Source organism: Sapajus apella, unplaced genomic scaffold (genome assembly GCF_009761245.1).
Source record: "Sapajus apella isolate SASKATOON/1434 unplaced genomic scaffold, GSC_monkey_1.0 scaffold1, whole genome shotgun sequence".
Lineage (NCBI taxonomy): Eukaryota > Metazoa > Chordata > Mammalia > Primates > Cebidae > Sapajus > Sapajus apella.
In genome coordinates, this window is record NW_022436941.1 from 17,358,656 (window position 1) to 17,380,471 (window position 21,816).

The following is a 21,816-nucleotide window of genomic DNA, read 5'->3' on the forward strand; positions in this document are numbered from 1 at the left end:
TGACTTAAGTTGCTTCAACTATTATTTAAAATTCTGGCAAAGGCTTTGAAGTTGTTAATAGGTAAAGGACTGGCCCGTACAGGTTAAGATGCCCTATGAGAAAGCAGATGACATGCAGGGAAAAGAAAATGATGGAACAGACTTGTGTATGTTTATGTTACTTATCATAGTGAACCACATTTCATGAGTTTTAAAAAACACTCTTAAAAAGTTAGCTTTGAAATAGGTATATTGAAATGTGAATTCAGAGCTAAAATAAATTCTTACAGTTTTCATCCTGGGCAATGCATTGTAAGGGGATCCCAAAGAAAGACGTATAGCTGTCATTGTACCACACCAGAAGCTCGGTGCCCCTGGGGATATCTATACAGGCTCGGTAGAATATATTCGACCTATTCAAAACAAAAGAAAACCCAGCTTAGTAATACATAGGACTCATGTGCCCCCATCCATATTTTTATTGCCCCGAAAAAGTTCTGCTCAGCTCCATCTAAACAGTTTCTGTTTGTAATAAATCTACACCCAACTGATTGTCCCCAGCAACCAATTAGAGCCTGTAACTCATTATGATAAACAGCATTCAGTTTATTTCCACAGTGTCCCTCCCTAGAATGAATTGACTGAAGAGATAGATATTTAACCCAGGAGACATCAGAAAGGAAGAGTTCGTTTAAAAAAAAAAAAATTCCATCTCACACTAATGAGAAAATTCCCTCTCTGGAAAATTGCAAAGACACTGGTGCCTTAACCTCATATATAAATACTATTGATCTCTTATTTAAAGGAAAAGCATTAAATGTATTATTGCAACTTGGCATTGGGAGTTCCCAAATTTGTAATAAAATTAAGCAGCTTTGTGATATAAGGACTCAGAGAAATAAAAATCCTCTCCACTGCTTTTCTTCTAAAGTTTCATACAGGAGAAGAGAAAAACCTTCTTATGTGAAATGGATGGAAATTCAATAACTACAAGAGGAGCACTTTACTCTGGCTGAAAAATTACACTCTGAAGTGATACAGTGAAGGTACCAAGAAATAAACATTTTTTACAATAGCTTTGGTACTGTAAAAAAAATCTACAGATGAAAAAAAATGAGGAGACTGCGACTGGTTTTCTCAATGAAGAATTGCTACAAATATGAACCTCAAGTTCAAGATAAAAGTGTGTAGGGTTGGTGGGCCTTAAATTTCTCCTTTCTGTAAGGAATTGGCTGTAGCAGGGCAATTTGTTCCTTGTATAACACTGCAGACATAAGGCGAATGCTTCTCCACATTTTTCATGGCAGTGAGATATGCACTTGTCAACATATTTTGTCACCACAAAGTGGCTCTTGGCAATAGGATCATAAAGATCAATAAAAAAGTGCAGATTCTCAATATTTTACTTGCAGCTGCAAAAATTTCATTTATCTTGTTATTTTCCTTACTTGCTGCCATTCTGTCTCATGAGGGCACTGCTAGCTAAGCAGAATGTTTTTTCCAACATTCTATGAATATCTGACAAAAACTCCAGCCAGTTGTCCAGCTCTTTCTACCCTTCCTCCCTCTGCATCTCTAAGAGCTGTGCATTTTATTAATTCTTTCCACTGCTACATAAAAAAATCAAAATTGGAGCTGAGCTATAAATCACTGGCATCTCCTAACTTGAGAAAAATTGAGTCTACTTTGTACTTCACCCTTGCAACATTTCATCTCTCGGTTTGGCTTCCCTTCATATAAACACTGCGCCCGGCAAATGAATGTGCTAAAACCAAATGACACACTTTGCTGCTGAAAGAGCAGAACTGTTTTCGAGCAATGGGTGGTCTTTTGAGGCACCGAGTAGGCCGAAAGGGGGAAAAAAATGTGTAAGCGTACACCATTCCTTACAAGCGGGCAGAGCTTCCAAAACTCGCAGAAATCTCTGCATGTTGAAGCACATCAAAGGGATTTTTCCCTTTTCAGATAATATTTCCTTTGCTGACATGTATTTAGTATTGTGGTTGGATGACTCATAAAGATAGCTTCATGGCGTCCCAACGCAGTTGAAGTGGAACACATGCCAACAAACATTATTGTCAGCCTCAAAATAAAAACAAAACGTTCAGCTAAGGGTCAATCAATCAAGGGCTCTTTGAAGAAAATTCCATTTAGATATTACAAATCATAACAGAATGAATTTAAACCAGCTGACTTTTTGTGAAGAGGACATTCATGTACAATAAAAATTAGGCTGGCTCTTCAGGGTCCAACTTTTCTATTTTCTTACTCTTGGACGTGGTCACTGGTGATGAATGCCAGTTTTTAAAATTGTGTTTTTGTAGTTCATTTTGTAAAGATCTGAAGTAATCGAAAACAGATCAGCAGAGAGAGCTCATAGTATAAGCACCATCATGAAAGGGGAGTTTTAAGAAACCCACTTAATATTGACAGATAGGCAATGACTTACCCATGCTCACCTTCCTCTTAGGGGTTTCTTGTTTTCCCAGATTCAGAATTTTGCCTCAATAGCTCCCTGGGTACTCATTACAGAACCAAACTATCTCTTGCTAAATGGACAAGCACAATCTTCACTAATTTTCTAGTTCAGAGTTTTATTAAAAACCTCACAACAGAAATGCAGCTGTAATAAAAGCGTGTAAAGCTCGTATACAGCAGTGTAACGAAACACTGTCTTGGGCTACTTCATTTAAACCGTTATTTAATGAAATGAAACTGCACTGAAAACCAAGGCAGTGAGTCACACACTGCCCCAATTTTGTTTTTAATTGAAGACCTTCAGAGAGCAAGCCAGATTTGTGCAGCCTTTAACCAACAAGGGGAAGAAAGTTTAAAAGAAAAAACTTACACTTTGTTTTTTAAAAAAGGAAAGGAAAATAAATAGCCATAGGCAGGACTCCAAGTTGCTGAGCACAGAGCCCTCTGCTTTGATGTGTCTGTGGTGCCTAATAAAGCTAAACAGTTGCTTCTGATTCTAAAGGGAACACGGCTGTTTATAACTGAGGTCATATATTTATATGGCACACGTTTTCGAGGGATTTTGAGAAAAGAAGGCTTAGTGGTAGGGTTTTTCCTATTTGATTTGTTTTTGCCCTCTCGTCTCCACTCCGGCCTTCCTTAGCACTAAGCAGAAATGCTTCACCAGCAGGTGCACTGAGAAGAACTGGCGGAGCAACCAGGGAATCCACCCTGCTTCTCAGCTGCTCAGAATCCTAGAATCCTCCCTATGTGGACTCCCTACAGGAAAATGGGGATGGCTCCACCCTGCCTTTGTTATCCTTTGGGTTTTGCCCATACCTCAGAAAACGAGGAGCTTCTCTGTGCCTGGGAACTGCCTCATCAACTGAAACCCTGAATCATCAAAGGGCCAAACCCACCACCACCATTAGAGGGAACAGGAGAGTTACCCTGGCTCTGTCACTGCCACTAAGCCTAAGGGTTTTGGAAAGGTATCCTGGGGAAGGTAGAGAGTTCTTGGTTTCCCATGCCATTGTGCAAGTAAAACTATTCCTTAAGGGAGATAGCATGAAGCAGACGGAAACCAAGAGACCCGAGGCTGAATTTCTGACCTTCTACTTATTGTGTGTATATATCTGCTTGAGAAAAGCACCCCAAGTCAGTGGGTTTGCTGGACTCATTCAGACCATTCTGGAAGTTCTGATGATGTGGGAGTAACTTTAACGTGTGCACAGAGTGAAGGAAGCCATCTACTAGCATCTTTAACCATAAATGTTCATGAATGTCATGAATGCTCTTACTATCTTAAGAACTAAGGAGGTTTCAGAAACCTAGCAAAAAAAAAAAAAAAAAAAAAAAAAAAAAAAAAAAAAAAGTTTGCCAGTCCTTTCAGAGTTCTGCAGGATTGTTTTTTTTTTTTTATCCACCAGTGGCAAGCTTGAATTTGTATATGCAAGCCAAATGGCTTCAGCTCTGTAGGTGGTAAATCAAGATATACTTTACCTGTACTGAACTACTGTTAGATTCTGTTCTCCGCAGTGCCTTGCACATCGGATATACCTCATCCAGCTCGACTTACTAGGTTCCCCACCATCAATAAAGTGCTGTAGTGTCCCATCCTGGTCATATATCTGGAGAAGAGGTCAGAAGGTCAAGTAGTTAGAACGAATCATCAGCAATCATTTTCCCTGCTTCCCTTGGTGTCTTTATGTGTCAGCTGCAGAAATTTACTGCCCTAGCAAACCACTAGGTTTGCTAGTGCTTATTGATGCTTGTGGAAACTCAACCGGAATAACAGGAAAATATTTTTTGGTAATGCAAGTCGATCAGGTTTTTCTTATCAAGCCAATCTTCTCTGTATTAAACATATTTGTGGTATCTCAAGGATGTGACCATATTTCCCAAAGAATATTTAACTGATTTTGACAGGCTAGTCTTAAGTAATGAGCTGCTGGATAAACAAAGCAAGCTGAAAGGAGAGGCCACACTGACATGGTTGGAACATCCACATTTGAGGCTCCCCAGTCTCAAAAACACAACTGTCCAAAGGCATTTGGGAGGCAGTAACTGTCTGTTCAACAGGCTGGGTGACACCTAGCAGAAGGCAGTTGGAGAGTTATGGAGCTGTAAAGAACTGGCAAAACAGATTTTGATTTGGATGAAATAAATGGACTCTCACCTCTAAGAAGACATAGGACTTCAGTTTTCAGGACCTGAAACTATTAGGAGAGGAGTCATAAAAATAAAAAAGAGAGAGAACCTTAAAAAGGGAAAGAAAAAAATAGCTGTTTCCTCTGAATCCTACATTTCTTAACTGAGTTGTTCTAATCATTACTGCCTCACATCAATTCAAGCAGGTTTCCTTTCAAGATAGCATTTGAGAAAATGACATCCCCTTCGAACCATGCAATAAGCATGGGACAAAAAGTCTTGTGCAAAGCGACTAGGGAGCCAAGCAAACAGGGAGTCAGTGCCGACAGCAGAGGCAACAGCTTGCCTTTCCAGAAACGACTTCAGATTCAGGGCCCTCAGGGGGACGTAGATCTAGAGGAGTGGGAGATGAGGAGGTCGTGTATCCACAGCAATTCTACAAAGTCACTCCCAGTCTCGGGGCCATCCAGGAAGCAGGGACAGTTAAGAGTTTCTGGTTCTCAGGGTATGGTTCTCAGAAGGACCATCATACACTGTACCTCTTCAGGTAAAATCAGCAGTGGGATCCTTCTTCTGGTAGCTCCTTCCCCAGAGCATCCTGACAAATCGGGTCTCTCACTCTCACTAATCAACCCTTCCACTTTTCCTTTCCAATAAGCATGCAAAATAAGTGTTTGAAAGGGCCTGGTTACATTTAGGCTGGTTACAATGTAGCCTCACTGGTTACATTTAGGCCCAAAAATTAGTATGGTCATTCATATTCCTTTAGCTCAGCATTTCTATTCTTGGTAGGTGGGGGGAGAACGGGCTTAGTAAGGATGACTGTTTCTTTTTACTACCACCAGTCATTTAAAAACAGCTGAGTTTATTTATTTATTTATTTATGTTTTATTTTATTTTGCTTTTCTTGAACTCATTCTTCTCCACCCCCAACCTTTCCACTAACCTCACAATGAAAGGCAAACATTAATCCGATAAAAACAATTGAGAAGTTATGACTGGGTAAACACCCCAGTGTGATCACAGTTGATAATCAAGTTAGCCTGAGAAGAGTGAAGAAATTCTTGGATTATATTTATTCAAGGCTAATGATTTCTTTAGTTTCTAGGTTTTGGATAATGACAAAGGATGGAAATATTTCATAGGGTGGCTACATCTGCTACATGAGCAATCTAATTATAGATAACATATTTAGGATTGATTACACTGTAGTTGTTTCTGGTTTTGTTGTTGTGGGGGTTTTGTTTTGTTTTGTTTTTGTTTTTTTTAAGAAACTGGTTAAGATTCAAAATTTCAACTCTGAGGATGTCAACAACAGTCTCAGAGTCGAAATTTTGAATCTTAACCAGTTTCTTAAAAATTGCAACATTGACCAAAGCCATTTGGTTCCCTTAATGCCACTGTTAATCTTTAACGGAATAAAAAATGTTGATGACCCAGTGTCCTACACTCTCTTCCTCCAAGAATAAACCTTCCATAGGGAATGCTGGTGAAAATTATTATGAAGCATCTTGAGAAGTGCACACAACAATCTTCCTTTGTATATCAAGCCACTGTCTTCAACAGCAAGTAAAATTTTCTAACATTTCTAACTAGTGGGGCCTGTCTTAACTGTTGGCTCATTTGAGCACCAGCCACTAACCAGTCCATCTTGAAAATGATCATAGAAAGTGTTTCCTCCCACACTCTTGTTTCGGCAATAATCTTAAGTAAGAATATTGTGACTACAAGGAAACCTACAATTTTTGCCTGCCTGATATAAACTGCTACTTGCCTTGAGGAAAAGTAGAAGGCAATTTGTCAGGCTTTTCCCGAATATCACACAATGTAGCACATGGCATAATGTTCGGCTTTCCTGGCTTTAGCTAATACTAATATTATAATATTTCACATGAAACTTTGACACAAATCCCCTGCACCTACTTACACCCCGTAACTACATACCCAGAGTTGAACAAACTCATTCAACTTTGATACTGCTTTCTCCCTCAGTCCCCAGAGCCTAGCCATCATCACATCCTGTTGAATTTGCCTTCTACATGCTTTTCAAGTGCATTTATGTTATTCTCTCCACTGATAACCATTTTAGTCCAAATGAGATATTTTTCCTCACCTAAAGAATACCAAGAGCCTCTTAACTGATTAAAAAAAAAATTCAGAGAGAAAAATAAATGAAAAGAAAACCTAGCCCTTTTGGGTTGTGTTTGTTTCTGTAGTTCAGTTTTTGCATCGATTGTTAAAGCAGAGAAGTTAATGTTAGCTAATGTTAAAAACTATCTGTTATCCTCCTGGAAAAATATTTGTAACACATATTGCTACACTATCAGCCTCTGATTTCTTTTGTGATTGTTGTTGCTGCTATTTTCAAACCATTGCTTTTGGTCTCTACTTTCTCTTTTACGAACAGGAGTGGAAATATAAGAAAGGGGGAGAGCTAATTCTTACTTTTATAAGGGGATTTTAACAGTTTTGAATCTATTTATTGGGGCAGCACACATATGGTTGAAATAATGATCACACAATTTCCCATTCATTACAAAACACGCATGGCATTAATTGAAAGCTACCACAAGAAAGGAGTTGCACTGTGATCCTGGATATTAAGAAGTGCCACTGTCTCCTAGGCTTTTATTTTCCTTGCACAAAATCTGGATTTAAATGAGAACAGCTCGATAACAGCAGGAGTAAAATATGCACCAGGGTTGAGTGTTACAACTGACTATGAGTGGCTTGTCCACTGCTTTGTCATTTTCCAGGGCTGCCAACCTACGATAACAATAATAATCATAGAAACAGTGTAAGCCAGTGACTGATCTAAGCTCATTTTAACATAAGCATAATACCATCTTCCAAATGATAGGAATTGTGTGTATTGGTGGCTCTGAGCAGTGTTTCTCCAAAGCAAAATTTGTAAACTAGTGGCTCTTAGACTAAATTGAAGCAATAGACCAACCTTGTTTTTCCTGCACAATGTTTAAAAAAATGTTAAAATTTAATCTAAATGAGATTTCTAACTTCTGGAAAATCAAAAGATGGGTCCTTGATCTCTGGCACTAATCCCTTTAGACCGGGCTTGAGCTTCCCCAGTTCTGCAGTCCCTACCATTCCGACTGTCTCACATGCTACGTACTTCACTAATTTACTTACCTGCTTGCCCTCATTAGACATTTACACTTGTAAGCCCAGCTATAAGGGAATTACTAACACCACTGAAAATCAGTCCCCATTTGAAAGCTGAGGGAACTTTCAAAGAAAATTGTTTGAAGTGACAGCCTAGAAAACTGCAAAGATTCACCACTCCTGTGCTTCCCAGATGCTGTCATCGGACCCAAGATCCAAGCTTTCTGTCCTGTAGTTTTCCAGTGAAGGGGAGCACAGAGCTTTTGGGGTTTTTTTCCCTTCATTTTTACCAGAAGAGGCTTTCAAAGATCTTTTTAAAGTGAAGAATCCCCTTTAATTCAAGGAAGTTTTAAATGTAATTTCACTATAAAAACAGATGAAAGTTGCCCTGGTTAAAAAAATGAGAGGTAGATGGGAGCACCCCACCAGCACAACACGACTCTCTGAGACAGTTCCCAGGACACCTCTAGGGGCCCGAGGTGAGCTGGGGGACCCAGTGTGAAAAAGCACAGGCAGCGCATTTCCTCCAGTAGATAAGGCCTCCATGAAGAACTCAGTCACCAAGTCTTCTGCTAGAATGCCAAGGACTGTGGCTAAATTTAGAGCCCAGGAAAATAAGATTTGGAAGGGACCTCAGAGACCATCTGCTCCGACCCCATCAGTTTATACAGAAGGAAATGGCGTCTGCGAAAGTTAGTAGTCTAAGCTAAGAGAGACGACTAGTCTGTGACAGAGCCAGGCCTTCTCACCCACTCTCCACTTCTCTGCCTCCCATTCAGTCCTGTGAATATCCTGAAGAGAGCCAATGACCTCAGACAAAAGGAACTTGAATTACAACTTAATCATGAATCTGTTCCTCTGTCCCTGGATTTCAGCATAGGGAGGGGAACGGAGGAGCCGAAGGTTTGATATAAAAGGGATTAGTCAGTTTTCAGGGAGTAAGGAGACATTTCAGACGCCCTCTTCCATATTCCCAACCTTGGCACATCCCTGTGCCAAGGCTCCAGACACCAGCATTTGGTTGTCTGTTGAAGTGCCAGCCTCCTTCAGTTTTCGCCAAGCAGCTGAGGTGAGGAAGCATAGTTTATGCCCATACATCTAACACAGGACCCAGCACAAAGGAAGAACCCATTGCGTGCCTAAGTGAACTGAATTCTCACAATAATTATTTAACTTCTTAAAGATCTTGGGTTTTACTCAAAGTTTAAAAAGAAATTACCACTAAATGCAATTAAACCTTCATTCTAAGTACTAACAACTAGGGTTAAAAAATATTACATTCTTTTTGAAGCCAATCTCTTTCAATTCTATGAAATACAAAGGTGAATTTCATATGATTTAAAACGGAATAAACAATTACCACAGTAAGGACCCAGAAAAGGTCATTGGGGATTTGCAGTTTAGACCTGTAAACCCAGTGCTATTTAAAGTCCTTTCACAGCTCATGGAGTGAAGAACAGATCCAGTGAAGAACAGATCTAAAAACACAATTGCTCAGATCTCCTCTACCTATTTATACAGTGCCTTTACACAGCCCCATCTTTCTGCAAAATTCACAAAACTGGGGTTCCAACTGTCAAGTGTATTAGAAATCTGAGAAAGGGCCGTGCGCGGTGGCTCAAGCCTGTAATCGCAGCACTTTGGAAGGCCGAGGCGGGTGGATCACAAGGTCAAGAGATCGAGACCATCCTGGTCAACCTGGTGAAACCCTGTCTCTACTAAAAATACAAAATTAGCTGGGCATGGTGGCGCGTGCCTGTAGTCCCAGCTACTCAGGAGACTGAGGCAGGAGAATTGCCTGAACCCAGGCGGCAGAGGTTGCGGTGAGCCAAGATCGCGCCATTGCACTCCAGCCTGGGTAACAAGAGCGAAACTCCGTCTCAAAAAAAAAAAAAAAAATAGAAATCTGAGAAAGCAAAATTTGAGAAAGCATACTGTTTGTCAACATAGATAAATACGTTTTACTACACAATTCCTCTGTGTGTCAGGAGGTAGAGGCCCAACATTTCATAGTCCATAAGACAGCTCTACAATCATTTACTCAAAAGAATGATTTTTGGATGTTTTGACTACGAAAAAATTAGTAACCAGAATATTTTTATTGCTAAATTAAAGATTTTTAAAAGGTGAAAGGTGGTTGTTAAAGGAGACCTTCTTAAGTATTCTCAGTGAAAACACACAATATAAACCACTGCAGTTATGGGCGACTGTAGGATACAGAGTACAGAGGTTAAGAGCATGCATGTGGGTGTCAATTCCAATGCGTGTGAGTTACAATTGTGGTGATATGATTTTGGTCAATTATTTAACCTCTTGAGGAGCTGGGACTTTCTCTTTCTTAAAAAAAAAAAAATAGTGCTAATAATAATCCCTACCTCAAAGAGCTGATATAAAAACCAAATGAGTGAGTCTATGTAAAGAACTTAAAACAATGCTGGACATCTAGTAAGAACTCAAAGAACATAGCTAGCCTTAGACCAACACTGTTATTAGATGAGAAACATCAACCCAGACATAATCTGCTAACTTGTTCATGGACAATGGCCACAATATAATATGTGCAGCATATACAAATAAACTATTGCTAAGGTTATCAGAGCAAAAACTCACTGAGGGCAGGAATGCATTTTAATCATTTTAAAAAAATTTACTGATAGGTTCCTTACACAGGGTTTCTACACACAGGAAATCAACTCTTGCTGAAAAGAAAGAAGGAGAAAGAAGAAGATTTAGAATGACATCAAGGGAATACAGGAGTAAAACAGTTTATGTATTAATAGTTAATATTTTTATCTCCCAGATGAGTCTATTTTTAAAATAAAGCAAACTATATCAAAATAAGAAGTGAATGTAAACACCGTCCAGAAAATAGTAAGGAAGCATTGCTTCAACCCTACACTTTCCTAATCAGTCTTTTTATTGCAGTGTCCTTTGTCATGCAAAAGACATAGCCACCCACTGTACCTTTGAGAACATTTCTGGGGCATACTTGAAATTAACAAGTATTTATTACAAATGTTTTAATTAGCTGTGGCTTCAGAACCTCCAAATCCCAATATCTCTCACTGAGCATCAACTATCATATAGAATTGCTTGACCTCTGAAGTCACTGACATTTTTGGCCAGAGGAACCCCCAACTTACAGTGCCATATTTCTGTATAAACACTCCATGTGTTCAAGGTACGTGAGCTGTCTGTGCAGTCACATGTACCTGGATGCAGAGCAGGGGACATTTGTGGATTTCAGCCTGAAGCCTCAAATCCACAGAGATCCAGCAGTGCTCCCCAAGAGGAAAATAGCGAATACCACAACAGTGTGGCCTATTAATCTTTCCGGCTTTAAACTTTCAAATCAAGCTAAATCAAGGCTTGAGAAGAAAGAGCACAAAATAAAACTTCCAAAACAAGTGAAAGCATCTGACTCCCCCTAACACAAGGAAAGAACATCAGTTAATGACCAAGTCATACATATTTGTGTGGCAATTGAGTTTATAAAGTACTTTTACAGGCTTATTTATCCTTATGACTGACCTACAATGGAAGCTGAGAATATTATTCTGTTTTACAGGTAATCAGCCTTGGGCTGAGAAAGATGAAATGATTTGCTTGCAGTTATATATTTAAGAAATATGAATCACAGGCCACCATGTTATTATTGCTTTTCTCATCAGATCCCATTTGCCCTGTCAGAGAGATATGTAGAGCTTTGCCTTTAAAACTATCTGAAATTCTCCAAATGAGGGTCATAAGACACAAATCCCCAATTCTGCATATTGCAATGTGTCATAATGATGAGGAACATTAAAAAAAGAAGACAATGCATAAGACTGTGAATGTGCACATTTTACAATAAAGCTTCTTCATTAACATAAACACTGACAAGTGTGCCCATATTATGTGTGTTCAGCTTTTTTCTCAAATATATAATATTATACATTTTTTCATTTTAATAATTTCTCCCTCCTCCTTCCATTAGAATTAACTTATTTTGTTGTTGTTTCTAATAAGGAAGTCCTTTCCTCTCACTTTGGTTGGAATATTTTGGAATGTCTGGAATGCCAAGATTCTAAAACGTGGCTTCAAAGGTCAAGTAATAAATGCCTCATAAAATAAGTGAGTAATGGTTATATACACCGTTGCTGTATTTTCAGTAATGCTGATATAAAGCTATATACTGTACTTTGTCAATTCACATTCATCAAGTTCCAGAAATATTAGAAAATCATTAGAGGTTTATGTTGAGTTTGCAGATAATACTAACATATAAGTCAAGACTGAAATATGGTAATCAGAAAAACAGTTGAAAAGTGTCAATAAACTGTAAAACACCCGTGGTGGTGTTTGCAAAGCTTTCATCAGAAAGCCAGCCATGTGAAGAAATGGAAATGGATATTTTGGTCACACTGTGGGTCAGCTGCTGCTAAGTGTCAAGTTAGCAGAGGAGAGTCAGTGACTCTGAGGATTATGACACAGAGACTCAGGCACTACTGAGAACTGTTGAGCATTTGGTGAATTCTACTTATCTCCGAGGATGGCGGCAGCCGTCGATACGAAGCCTGCCATCCATCAATCTGGAGTCTTCTTCAGACATCCTCTGTCTGTTGATCAGAGGAAGACTTTGGGGAATCAGGCTTCCATTATCAGGATTTTGTCTGTGATCTGAACAAGCCACTGAACCTTTAACTTTTCACTTGGCAAAAGCATATATGCTGGAAAAGTCCTGACAGTTCATTCATTTTGCTCCATCCTGGAGCCAGCTGATGTCTGACTGGTGAGACCCACCCTCTTTGATGTTGTACTCTTTTGAGAGTGCCCTGCTGTGAAAAAAATTTTATCCATCCAAATTAAAGAGAAATATTTCTGCATCCAGCTGTTAGCTGTGACATGTTTGCCATTTTTCAGGGCACTGGCTTGGTGCCATCCACAGGCTCTGCTGCAAACCTATCTTTTTCCCTCTCCTCCATTGCAGCAATAATATCCACAGTGCACAACTGTCTCCACTGTCCACACAACATCAACACTAAAAAGGAAAAAAATGGTAACCCTGCATTGCTAAGAACAACCTTGGAAATATTTTCATGGGGCAATTTCTTTTTCATTTTTTTTCTTTCTCTTTTTAGTTTCAGTGTCAATGTATTTCACAGACTGTAAAATTCTTTGATAAAATCTACCCATTTAAAAATTGCTTAAATCCAGTGTTTAAAAATCTATCTTTAATTAAAGCAGTCAACAAGAATTCTTGACTCTATTAAATATATTAACAAATGAAATGAATTTGGATCCTGAACTTATTTTGTATATACTGAGTGCACATTAAAAAACAGACATTCGTTCATGCATTCATTTGACCAGAGAGTGCTGCAAAAATAAAGAAAACTCTCATGAAAGCTTGAGTAAACATTTATATCTAACTAATCAAGAAAACCTGTATCTTCTTTTATTTATTAAGTGCCATTTGGGGGCTCAAAAGAGTGCTGCCACAAACTCTGTGTATTGTAAACAAAGGGCAGTTTTCATTATGACCACGTTTTTCTCCACATCCTGAGATGTACAAGAAAAGCACCATGGTTTTCAGCTTCCCTTCCATCCTGGCTTTCCTCTTCTCTCTCATATGCACTTTTGCTGAGATGGAAGGGGATCCGTAAACTAGACCTCAGCCCTTGGCATCAGAGAATCCTGCCTTGCAAATATCTCAGACTAGGCTAGTAAATGTGAACAGCTACTCGGTATCCTTTCTCATATCAGCAAAAGGTGGATTTTTTGAAAACAACAACAAGAAAAACATGCTGTATGTGAGAAAGTATCAATTTTGGCAAATAAACCACAGAGAAATTTGTATTAACATCTTCATACACTTTTAAAAATAAAGCCTTGGTTTTATACCAAATAGGAAATGGGAATGCAAATTATTATTTTGTTAAAATAATCCTACAAATAATAGTAGTATGAACTGATGGGATTTGCACGTTACATGCAATAGAATACCAAATAGTTCTGCGCTAAGAACTATAAAATGACACACTGAAGTTAATGCTCACACTGCAATGTACACTTGAAATCTCCCTATGGCTCATGCAACACATCTTATGGAGTACTATTTAACTCTTTATTGTAATGAAAACTTTTGGTTTATACAGTCTAGTGGGTAGAATACCAAATAGACCTTGCTGAAACCTGACTATACTTCAGTTATTGACTACACCTCAGCCTAGTAGCTACTGAAAAATATAATTTCCAAGAAGCAGCTTGGACCAAAGCCTTGGTGCAAACTGCTATGTTAGACAGCAATCGTATCAAATACTTACAAAGTACTAAGTGGGAAATGTTTGTAAAGAGAACATCTCTAAAAAACTCAGGGAGACTACTTCTGCATATATGTAGACACACACACACACTATGCCCTAGAGCTCACCCGCTTTTTTTTTAGTGAGAACTTTCTAAAGACACAGAATGTTTGTCCCAATGAAGTAATGGTTTCCTATGGTTTTACTTCTTTTCAGAGCAGTCTACAGCTTTATTTCTTTGCTGAAATGTGTCACTCTTTAAATTATTATGTTTTCCTAAGTCTACGACATTCTTTTCCTAACCACACCAATAAAGTGTGATTGTCAGACATGCTTTATTAAGGGGAAAGTGACCGTCTGCCAAGGATAGAAAACATATTTCCAGACCTTAAATAATTGAGAAGATGTTCCTTATGTCAAGCTGGGACAGCGCTGAGCATGCACTCAGTTCCCAATCTACACTGTCCTGCCCTGGATCTGACAACAACAGAATAGACGAAGCCTGACCTCAGGCTCAGGGAGCTCAAGAAAGAGAGCATGTAAGAGGCACAACTGACCTAGATCAAACTCATTTATTTGCCATAGGTTTCCTCCCTATAAGATCCAGGAGATGAGGCACCAAGGATAGAGGGTGATGACAGTAATGGCGAGTCTCAAATTTAGACCTTTGATGTCCCAGACAGCATTCTTTTAACAAACATTTAGTAAGCAGCTACTATGTGCCAGCCACTGTGCTTGGTGCAGAGCATTAAAAACACAAGACCCACTCCCCACCTCAAGTAATTTACAGTGCCATAGGTGAGAGACATGTAAAACAAATCATAAGCCATCCAATCTGGCACAAAATCTGTAGATTTTCCCATCCAGTCTTTGGATATTTGTTGTCTAGAATGGGGTTCCTACGTGTGGAAAAGGTAATCCATTACACTTTTGCAAAAAGGACATCAGGACTTAAAGAGAGACAAAGCTAATCATTTAAGCCAATGCTAGATTAAAAAGACAGCATTAAACAAGCATGCAAGGGTATAACCTCAATGAGGGCAAGGATAAAATCTGTCTTCTTTGTCATGGTATCTTGTTTGCCATGCCTAGGCATTAGCACAGTGCTTGGCACATAGCACCTGGTGTTGGGAGCATGTCTGTCAGTTGGTTGGTTGCTTGGATGACTGCTTGGATGGGTAGCTGGATGAAGAGATGGATAGTCAGGTGGATATAGATAAAAGGGTACGATGCCTTCCAGGTACCCAAGCATTAAGGGCTGGGCCATGTGTCTCTGCTCTGAGTCAGCTAAGGCAGAGCCGAGTATGTAATTGGGAGAATTTTATGGTATGTAATGTTGCTTTCAAAAGTATGCCTTGCCTCAATGGCTAAAATGAACATTTTCTTTAAAAATGTCCAAAAGTGTCTGCAGAGTTGAGGCTGCTACAAAGCAGCAGGATAAAGACTTCACCCAATAGAGAGATCTAGCATGTACCTGTCTCTCTCCAAATGTTGGTCCTCCTCCCATTCCAATCTCCAAAACTGTTCCATGCTGAGGACTATTGTTACCATCCCTAGTTCTCCCTTTTGCTGACTTCTCAACTCCCCATCATGCCTCAGTGCTTCTCTTCAGGGCCCAGTTCTACTCTTACAAGGGTCCTGGTAGCTGTAATTTATACCTAGTTGTGAAGGTGGGTCAAGGAGCTACTCTTGAAAAGAATATTTGCATTTTGAGCTTTATCCTTAAGTGAAGTTTGAAAGGGGGCAATGACCTTTTAAAGGAATTTGAAAACCCGTAGTAAGAGCTAAAGTCATCCATCACTGGGGAGAGCAGACAGCCATTCCCAGGACCCTTCCCATTGCATAGATAGCTGTGTCAGTCCTCACAGAGCTCTAGGGAAAGCTGCCCATCATGCTGCTGCAGTCCTCGTCCAGGAGCACAGCCTCCCTGAGGAGGGTGGGGCTCAAAGGAGAAGGCAAGGGATTCTGGTTACAAGGGCAACCCCAGTTCCTCCTCAGAAGAGCTTTCTGCAAGTAATCTACAGGGGGTGCTAGCAGGGTCACTCAGCCCCACTTTCATAAAGAACCTCAAACTTAGACCTTTGAAGCCATTTCCAGATGCGGTTACACATACAATCACAGAGATAGACTGACAGGATTGAAAGAAGGAGGCCTTCTTTGCACAAGTCTAAATTGGGTCCCATGGCTGGACCACACTGCCTGTAGCAAACCATAAATTAACATTTTTATAAATCCTGTAATTAACTTATGAATAGCATGGTTCTATGTTTCTGGTATTAAAAGCATTAAGTTGTTAAAGGTAAATATTTAAAGTATACCACTGTTTTCGTAACCCTATTTTGGCATTTTTTTTCATTTTTCAATATATCAAGAGCCTCAGAAAACGAAAGTGGCCCAGGCCTCCAAACAGGCCTGGTTTGGGCTGGCTAATAAAGCTCCTTTCACACAGCGGGGTGGGAGGCTGGCCAGTGTGCAGCCAGCACTGGGACACCATACTTTCCCCCAGAGAGATGGCCTTGTGTTTGCGGATGGGCATTTGTGTCCATAAGGTTTCGTTCCCTGAAAATCTAACCAAGAGAGCCCATCAACCTGAATGTCTGGGACACAAGGTTTGCCAGTCCTCTGGTTAGCAGAAGTTATGGCTCACATCAGCCCCCAAAGAAAAGAAGGCACCTAGTTACCACATTGTTATAACCTGTAGGCTTCCTAAATTCTAGGCAGGATGTAGGAGTCCCTTCTTTCCACAGGAAGCATCTGTGGGCTGACAGGAAATATGGATGGGATCTCTTACATTGGGGTCTGTAGAGAAGTTTCAGGCAAGGCTACGAACACCTTGAAACCACAGTAAAATGATGTGTGTGCACATGAGTAACCTTCTGAGAAGGTTCATAGTTTTTATTAGATTCTCAAAGGATGTGTATACACACACACACACACACACACACACACACACACACACACTTTAAAAACTACTGCCATTCCCATACTTTCAGATAAAAGGAGAGTGCTCATTGGAGAAATGAAAATGAGAGCATCTGTGAATGAGTTAGAGTTCTTGGGGTGTTTAATGTACTTTTGTGGAGGTGCTCTTCAAGGTTGATGGGTTTCTCTGGTCTCTGAAGTACTTGATCTCGCTCTCATTTCCTCCTTTCCTGAGCTAGAAATCCTGAGCTTTTTTTATTTCTTCTTTTCACTGTGCTTTCATTTTGAATTTGATTGCAATTATGTTGTGATATATTGGTTTTACCTAAATCTCTGACCACATTTTCAGGACCGCTAGAAAGCAAACTGAAATAGAATCCATTGGTTGGTTTATTTCATAAGACAGACATTTTTAGGTTAAAAATCATGTGTGCGGCTGCTCAATATTTCAACTTTGTGAACATTTAGCCCTGCCTATTGCTGAATTTAGTGAGTCAATGGTTATTAATACACCAAAGCATTCCCTTTCAGCTTTGATCAAATCCTATGATGCCACCATTTTTCCTACTAAAAAGAAAACATATAATCACATTAAATTACCTCATTCAATAGAATCATTTCCTTTGTGAGCTATAAATTTTGTATAAATTAAGGCATTGTTAATCTTCCTCTGGCTTATCCCCTCGTATTTCCTAGTTAATTAGTTGCTAGATGAGCTACAGATTAGGAATCCTGTGTTCTAATTCTTACTCTGGCAGTATTAACTGTATAACCTAGTAAGTCACTTAACTTGAATCTCCATGTGTTCCAGTGTGAAGCATGGGCGTTAAGTTAGATGATCTTTGGGGTTCTCCAGCCAATTTCCATGACCCCATAAATTGATGACTATGTAAATATGTCTTAATATAAGTACTTGACTCATGGAACCCAGAAGGATAAGAGTCATAATGCAACCATTTCAAGCATATAAAAAAAAATGTCAATACCCATAAGGGGGAGATGGGATGACATAGGTCACAATCTTTAATTAGACCTAAGCAAATTTAATGATAAGTTATGCCTTCCAAGCTGTTGAGTGAAGAATAAACTGTTAAAAAGTTATACTTTAAAAAATTCCACATAAGTAGAAGTGAATTCAATTATACAAACATTTAAGCTATGCATTTAGATTAAATGAAAAGGAGACACGGTCGTGGAATGAATCAGACAGCCTGGTTCTGAATCTGGGATTCAGCAAAACATTTAAGTCATTTGTAAGATGAGGAAGGTCTTCACGTTAAAGAGTTTCTGTGAGGATAAGCAGATTGGCCATATTAAAGGCCTGACACACACTAAGTGCTCAAACAGCACCATTATCACTGTTTTCTATTGGTGGGTTTTAATTTCCCTTTCCAAAACAAATGTCCTTATACTTCAATATTTCTGAAAATCTAAGTATAACTCGATACAGAAGAAAATGACAGAATTTCGGGCCCTTGGGTATTGTGAGTTAAGTGGAACTGGGCCTAGCAGGAATCAAGTCTCAGCTGGGTGACTTCAGATAAGTTACTTAATTTCTCCAAGCTCATTCTTGTGTGTAAGAAGAGAATAATAACTCTATAGAGGAAGCATGGATTAAGAGAAATATGACATATCAAGGGCTGCAAATAGTGCCTGAAATATAATTACAAAAGGAAATTTCTAGAAAAATAATTTTTTTTTCTGTAGCTCAGTGGCCCCCCTTCACAAATCATAACAAATTCTGAAAAATTCCTATACAATTACTTTAATCATATAATGAATTAATTACATAAATGTCAATGTATTAAATAACATTTAATATATTAATTCAGGCACATTCAAACTTGAAAAATTTATTCAAATTTTCTAAGTCATTTCAGATGTATCTCATTATATCACACCATATTTCTTTTTAAGTTAAAATAATATTTTAAAGGAGGAAATAATATTGCTCCCATGTCCTCAAAACAATCAGAATTTGATATATTTATTTTATAAAATAATGTTGAGTTGGGATATGATTATTCAAAATTGGGTTTATAAAACCAAGGAAGTATAATCATGATAAATTGCACATGGTTTATACTTTTCTCTATATAATTTCTGTAATCACCCTTGTAAAAATTACCATAATTAACTATAAAGCATAATTGACTTCATTTAAAAAAATTTTTAACTTAGAATCTGAGGTTCAATTTAAAAGGGGAACATGGCTGATGAAAGAATAGCCTGTAAACAACTTTAGAAACAAAATATCTATAATTAAAATTTAAGAATTAACAACTTGCCTTCTGTTTGTTAGTAAGCCATTTACAAGCCTAAGTCTCAGCAAGAGTAAACACATATAACAATCCTATGCACCAGAAGAAAGGGTGAATATAAAGATTCTGTCTTATTCATGAAAACTGGTTTTCTGACATTTACTTTGTAACAATTTCATCGGAAAGCAAAAATTCATAGCCCTATCAAGATATGTGCCATTTTTTATTAGGTAAGAAATTTTTTTCCTGTAAGTCATCTTTGCATTTCTTTTGCAATAAATTCAATACATGTCAATGTCTAAATGGTATAATTAAAATCCAACAAATATCTTTTTTTTCCTTTAAAGTGAATAATTTTGTCCCGCTGAGAAACTACATAAATCTTGGCTAGTTTGTACATTTTTGCTTTCAAAGATGTAATGTAACCATCAGAGCTGTTACATTATGTAAATAAATTTCAAAGATGGTATTAATATAAAAACTATATCACATAACCCTAAAAATTTAATATAGCTGCCATGGCAATAACCAGATCATTTTTCCAAACAAATATATATTCCATCATGTCATTTTGAACTTTTTCTGACCTTTTTTTTTTAAGAAAGAAATCTACAATTGGGACCAAATGTTTTGTGAAAGAAAATACAGGCAAGCTGATTTGGCCAAGTTCAGATAATTTCAGATTAAAGATGTCACTACATCTTAGAACTTAACCCATTTTTTTCATGAGCTGCAGTAATTATGATATAATTATAATATCACTTAGGAAGTCTATGAGCTTGCAATAATGCTTAGAATATTTTTGAATGGTTTGATATAAGCTACCAATTACACAGTTTCTTTATACAGAAAAATCAAGTGCAGGATTTGCTGCCCTTTGAAATAAGGGTTACAAGTGTGTCAGCATCTTTTCCACAAACAAATTATAAAAACATTTATATCAAACAGGAGCCCTTCCTGCAGTATCCTTTTTGCCGCCCATCCTTCCTCCTTCTAGGCCGTCCTCCCACATCATCCAGCCCATCCCTCGCACTCCTCTCCAACCACATCTTGGTTCCAGAATCTCTAACTTCATTCAATTTTGCACCTGTAATACACCCAAGATCCCCAAATCTTCACATTTTAAAAATTGGTTGGATCAGTCAAAGGAATCAAAAGAGTAGACACAGTGATCCTATAGAAATAAAGTCACCAGGGTCCAGCAGAGGCCACATACAGTGACACCTGCATCCCTGAGGACGGGTTCTGCATATACCAGTAATGATTCTCTAAAGATCCTTTCAAGAACCGCGAAGACTCTATAGACCATGCCTTCCACATGCTAAAATACCCCCCCACACACACATACACACCTCCAGAAAAATAGATGCAAAATCTAATTTTTCACTGAATATCATCCATAAACTATTAGCTGCATCTATTCTGAATGTTTCCATGAGAAGATCAGTTCATAGACTACCTAAAAAAGAACATATCCCTAAAACAAATCCACCAAGAGATTCTACAGCATACTTTAAAGCTCATTTCTACTTGGAGAAATAATAAACTTCTTTTTCTCATTTATCAAATAACTGTTAATTTAATATTAGAATTTCTATTCATTTAAAAACTGAACTAGTGTACTGTATTAGTCTGTTTTCACACTGCTGTAAAGAAATAAGAAAGACTGGGTAATTTATAAAGGAAAGAGGTTTAATTGACTCACAGTGCCACATGGCAGGAGAGGCCTCAGGAAACTTAACAATCGTGGCAGAAGGCAAAGGGGAAGCGAGTACTTTTTTCACAAGGAGGCAGAAGAGAGAAGTGCCAGCAGGGGAAATGCCAGACACTTATAAAACCATCAGATCTCATGAGAACTCAGCATCATGAGAACAGCATTGGGGAAACTGCCTCCATGATTCAATCATCTCATTCCCTTGATGGGGGGGATTATAATTCGATATGAGATTTGGGTTGGGACACAGAGCCAAACCATATCGTGCACTTTAAAGGGAGGGTGTGGGAAGCATGGTGCTTAACAAGGCTTAGGAAGGGCCCTGCTCCTTCTCTTCTCTAGGCCAGTTGACATTTCCAGCTTCTTTCCATGCCTTCAAAAAGAAACAGCAAACAACTGAAACAAAACCAAACGCTTGTCATCTAACATGTCCACATATTGAAAATTCTCTGATTATATTTGCTTTTCTTTTTACAGGTGTGATATATAAAAATCCAAATTTACAAAAGAGATAAAGGAATAATTTTGTTTGACAAAAAACTTTACTGGTTTTCTGAAAACATTCAACTTTCCCAAATCCCTAAAGTATTACTTGAATAAAGCAAATTCAAATTATAACATTTCAAAAACATAGCTGCTATGTGAAATAGGTTTTACCTGTGTGTACACACTGATAAGGAGCAGAGATGATATAGGCGCTTAATAATCTCTGCTGAAAGCAAATGAGTAAATGCTCATACGCATGTGATAAGATAACCCGCTATCAGAACCATTCCTGACATTTTGGTTTTCATATCTGCCTTTTCCCTTTAAAGTATGTTTCACACTTCTCCTAGCTTGGTACAATTGCCAACTACTACTGCTTCCTTTTGCACTTAGGATTCCAGAACAGTATGTCATATGATTTACCAATATTCATTCATGTGCT

The 21,816-nt window shown here is 38.4% G+C and overlaps 1 protein-coding gene across 2 annotated transcripts in view; it reads right to left on the reverse strand.

Annotated features, from left to right (window-relative positions):
• The window catches only part of PRDM6 (PR/SET domain 6), a 100,676-nt gene that overhangs the window by 34,166 nt on the left and 44,694 nt on the right, over positions 1 to 21,816 (reverse strand). For both annotated transcript variants that reach the window (XM_032268189.1, XM_032268263.1), the window contains 2 exons: positions 3,940 to 4,067; positions 268 to 392 (listed from right to left, as the gene is read on the reverse strand). In XM_032268189.1, coding sequence (XP_032124080.1) covers positions 268 to 392; positions 3,940 to 4,067 — 253 coding nt within the window. The remainder of the gene's footprint in view (positions 1 to 267; positions 393 to 3,939; positions 4,068 to 21,816) is intronic.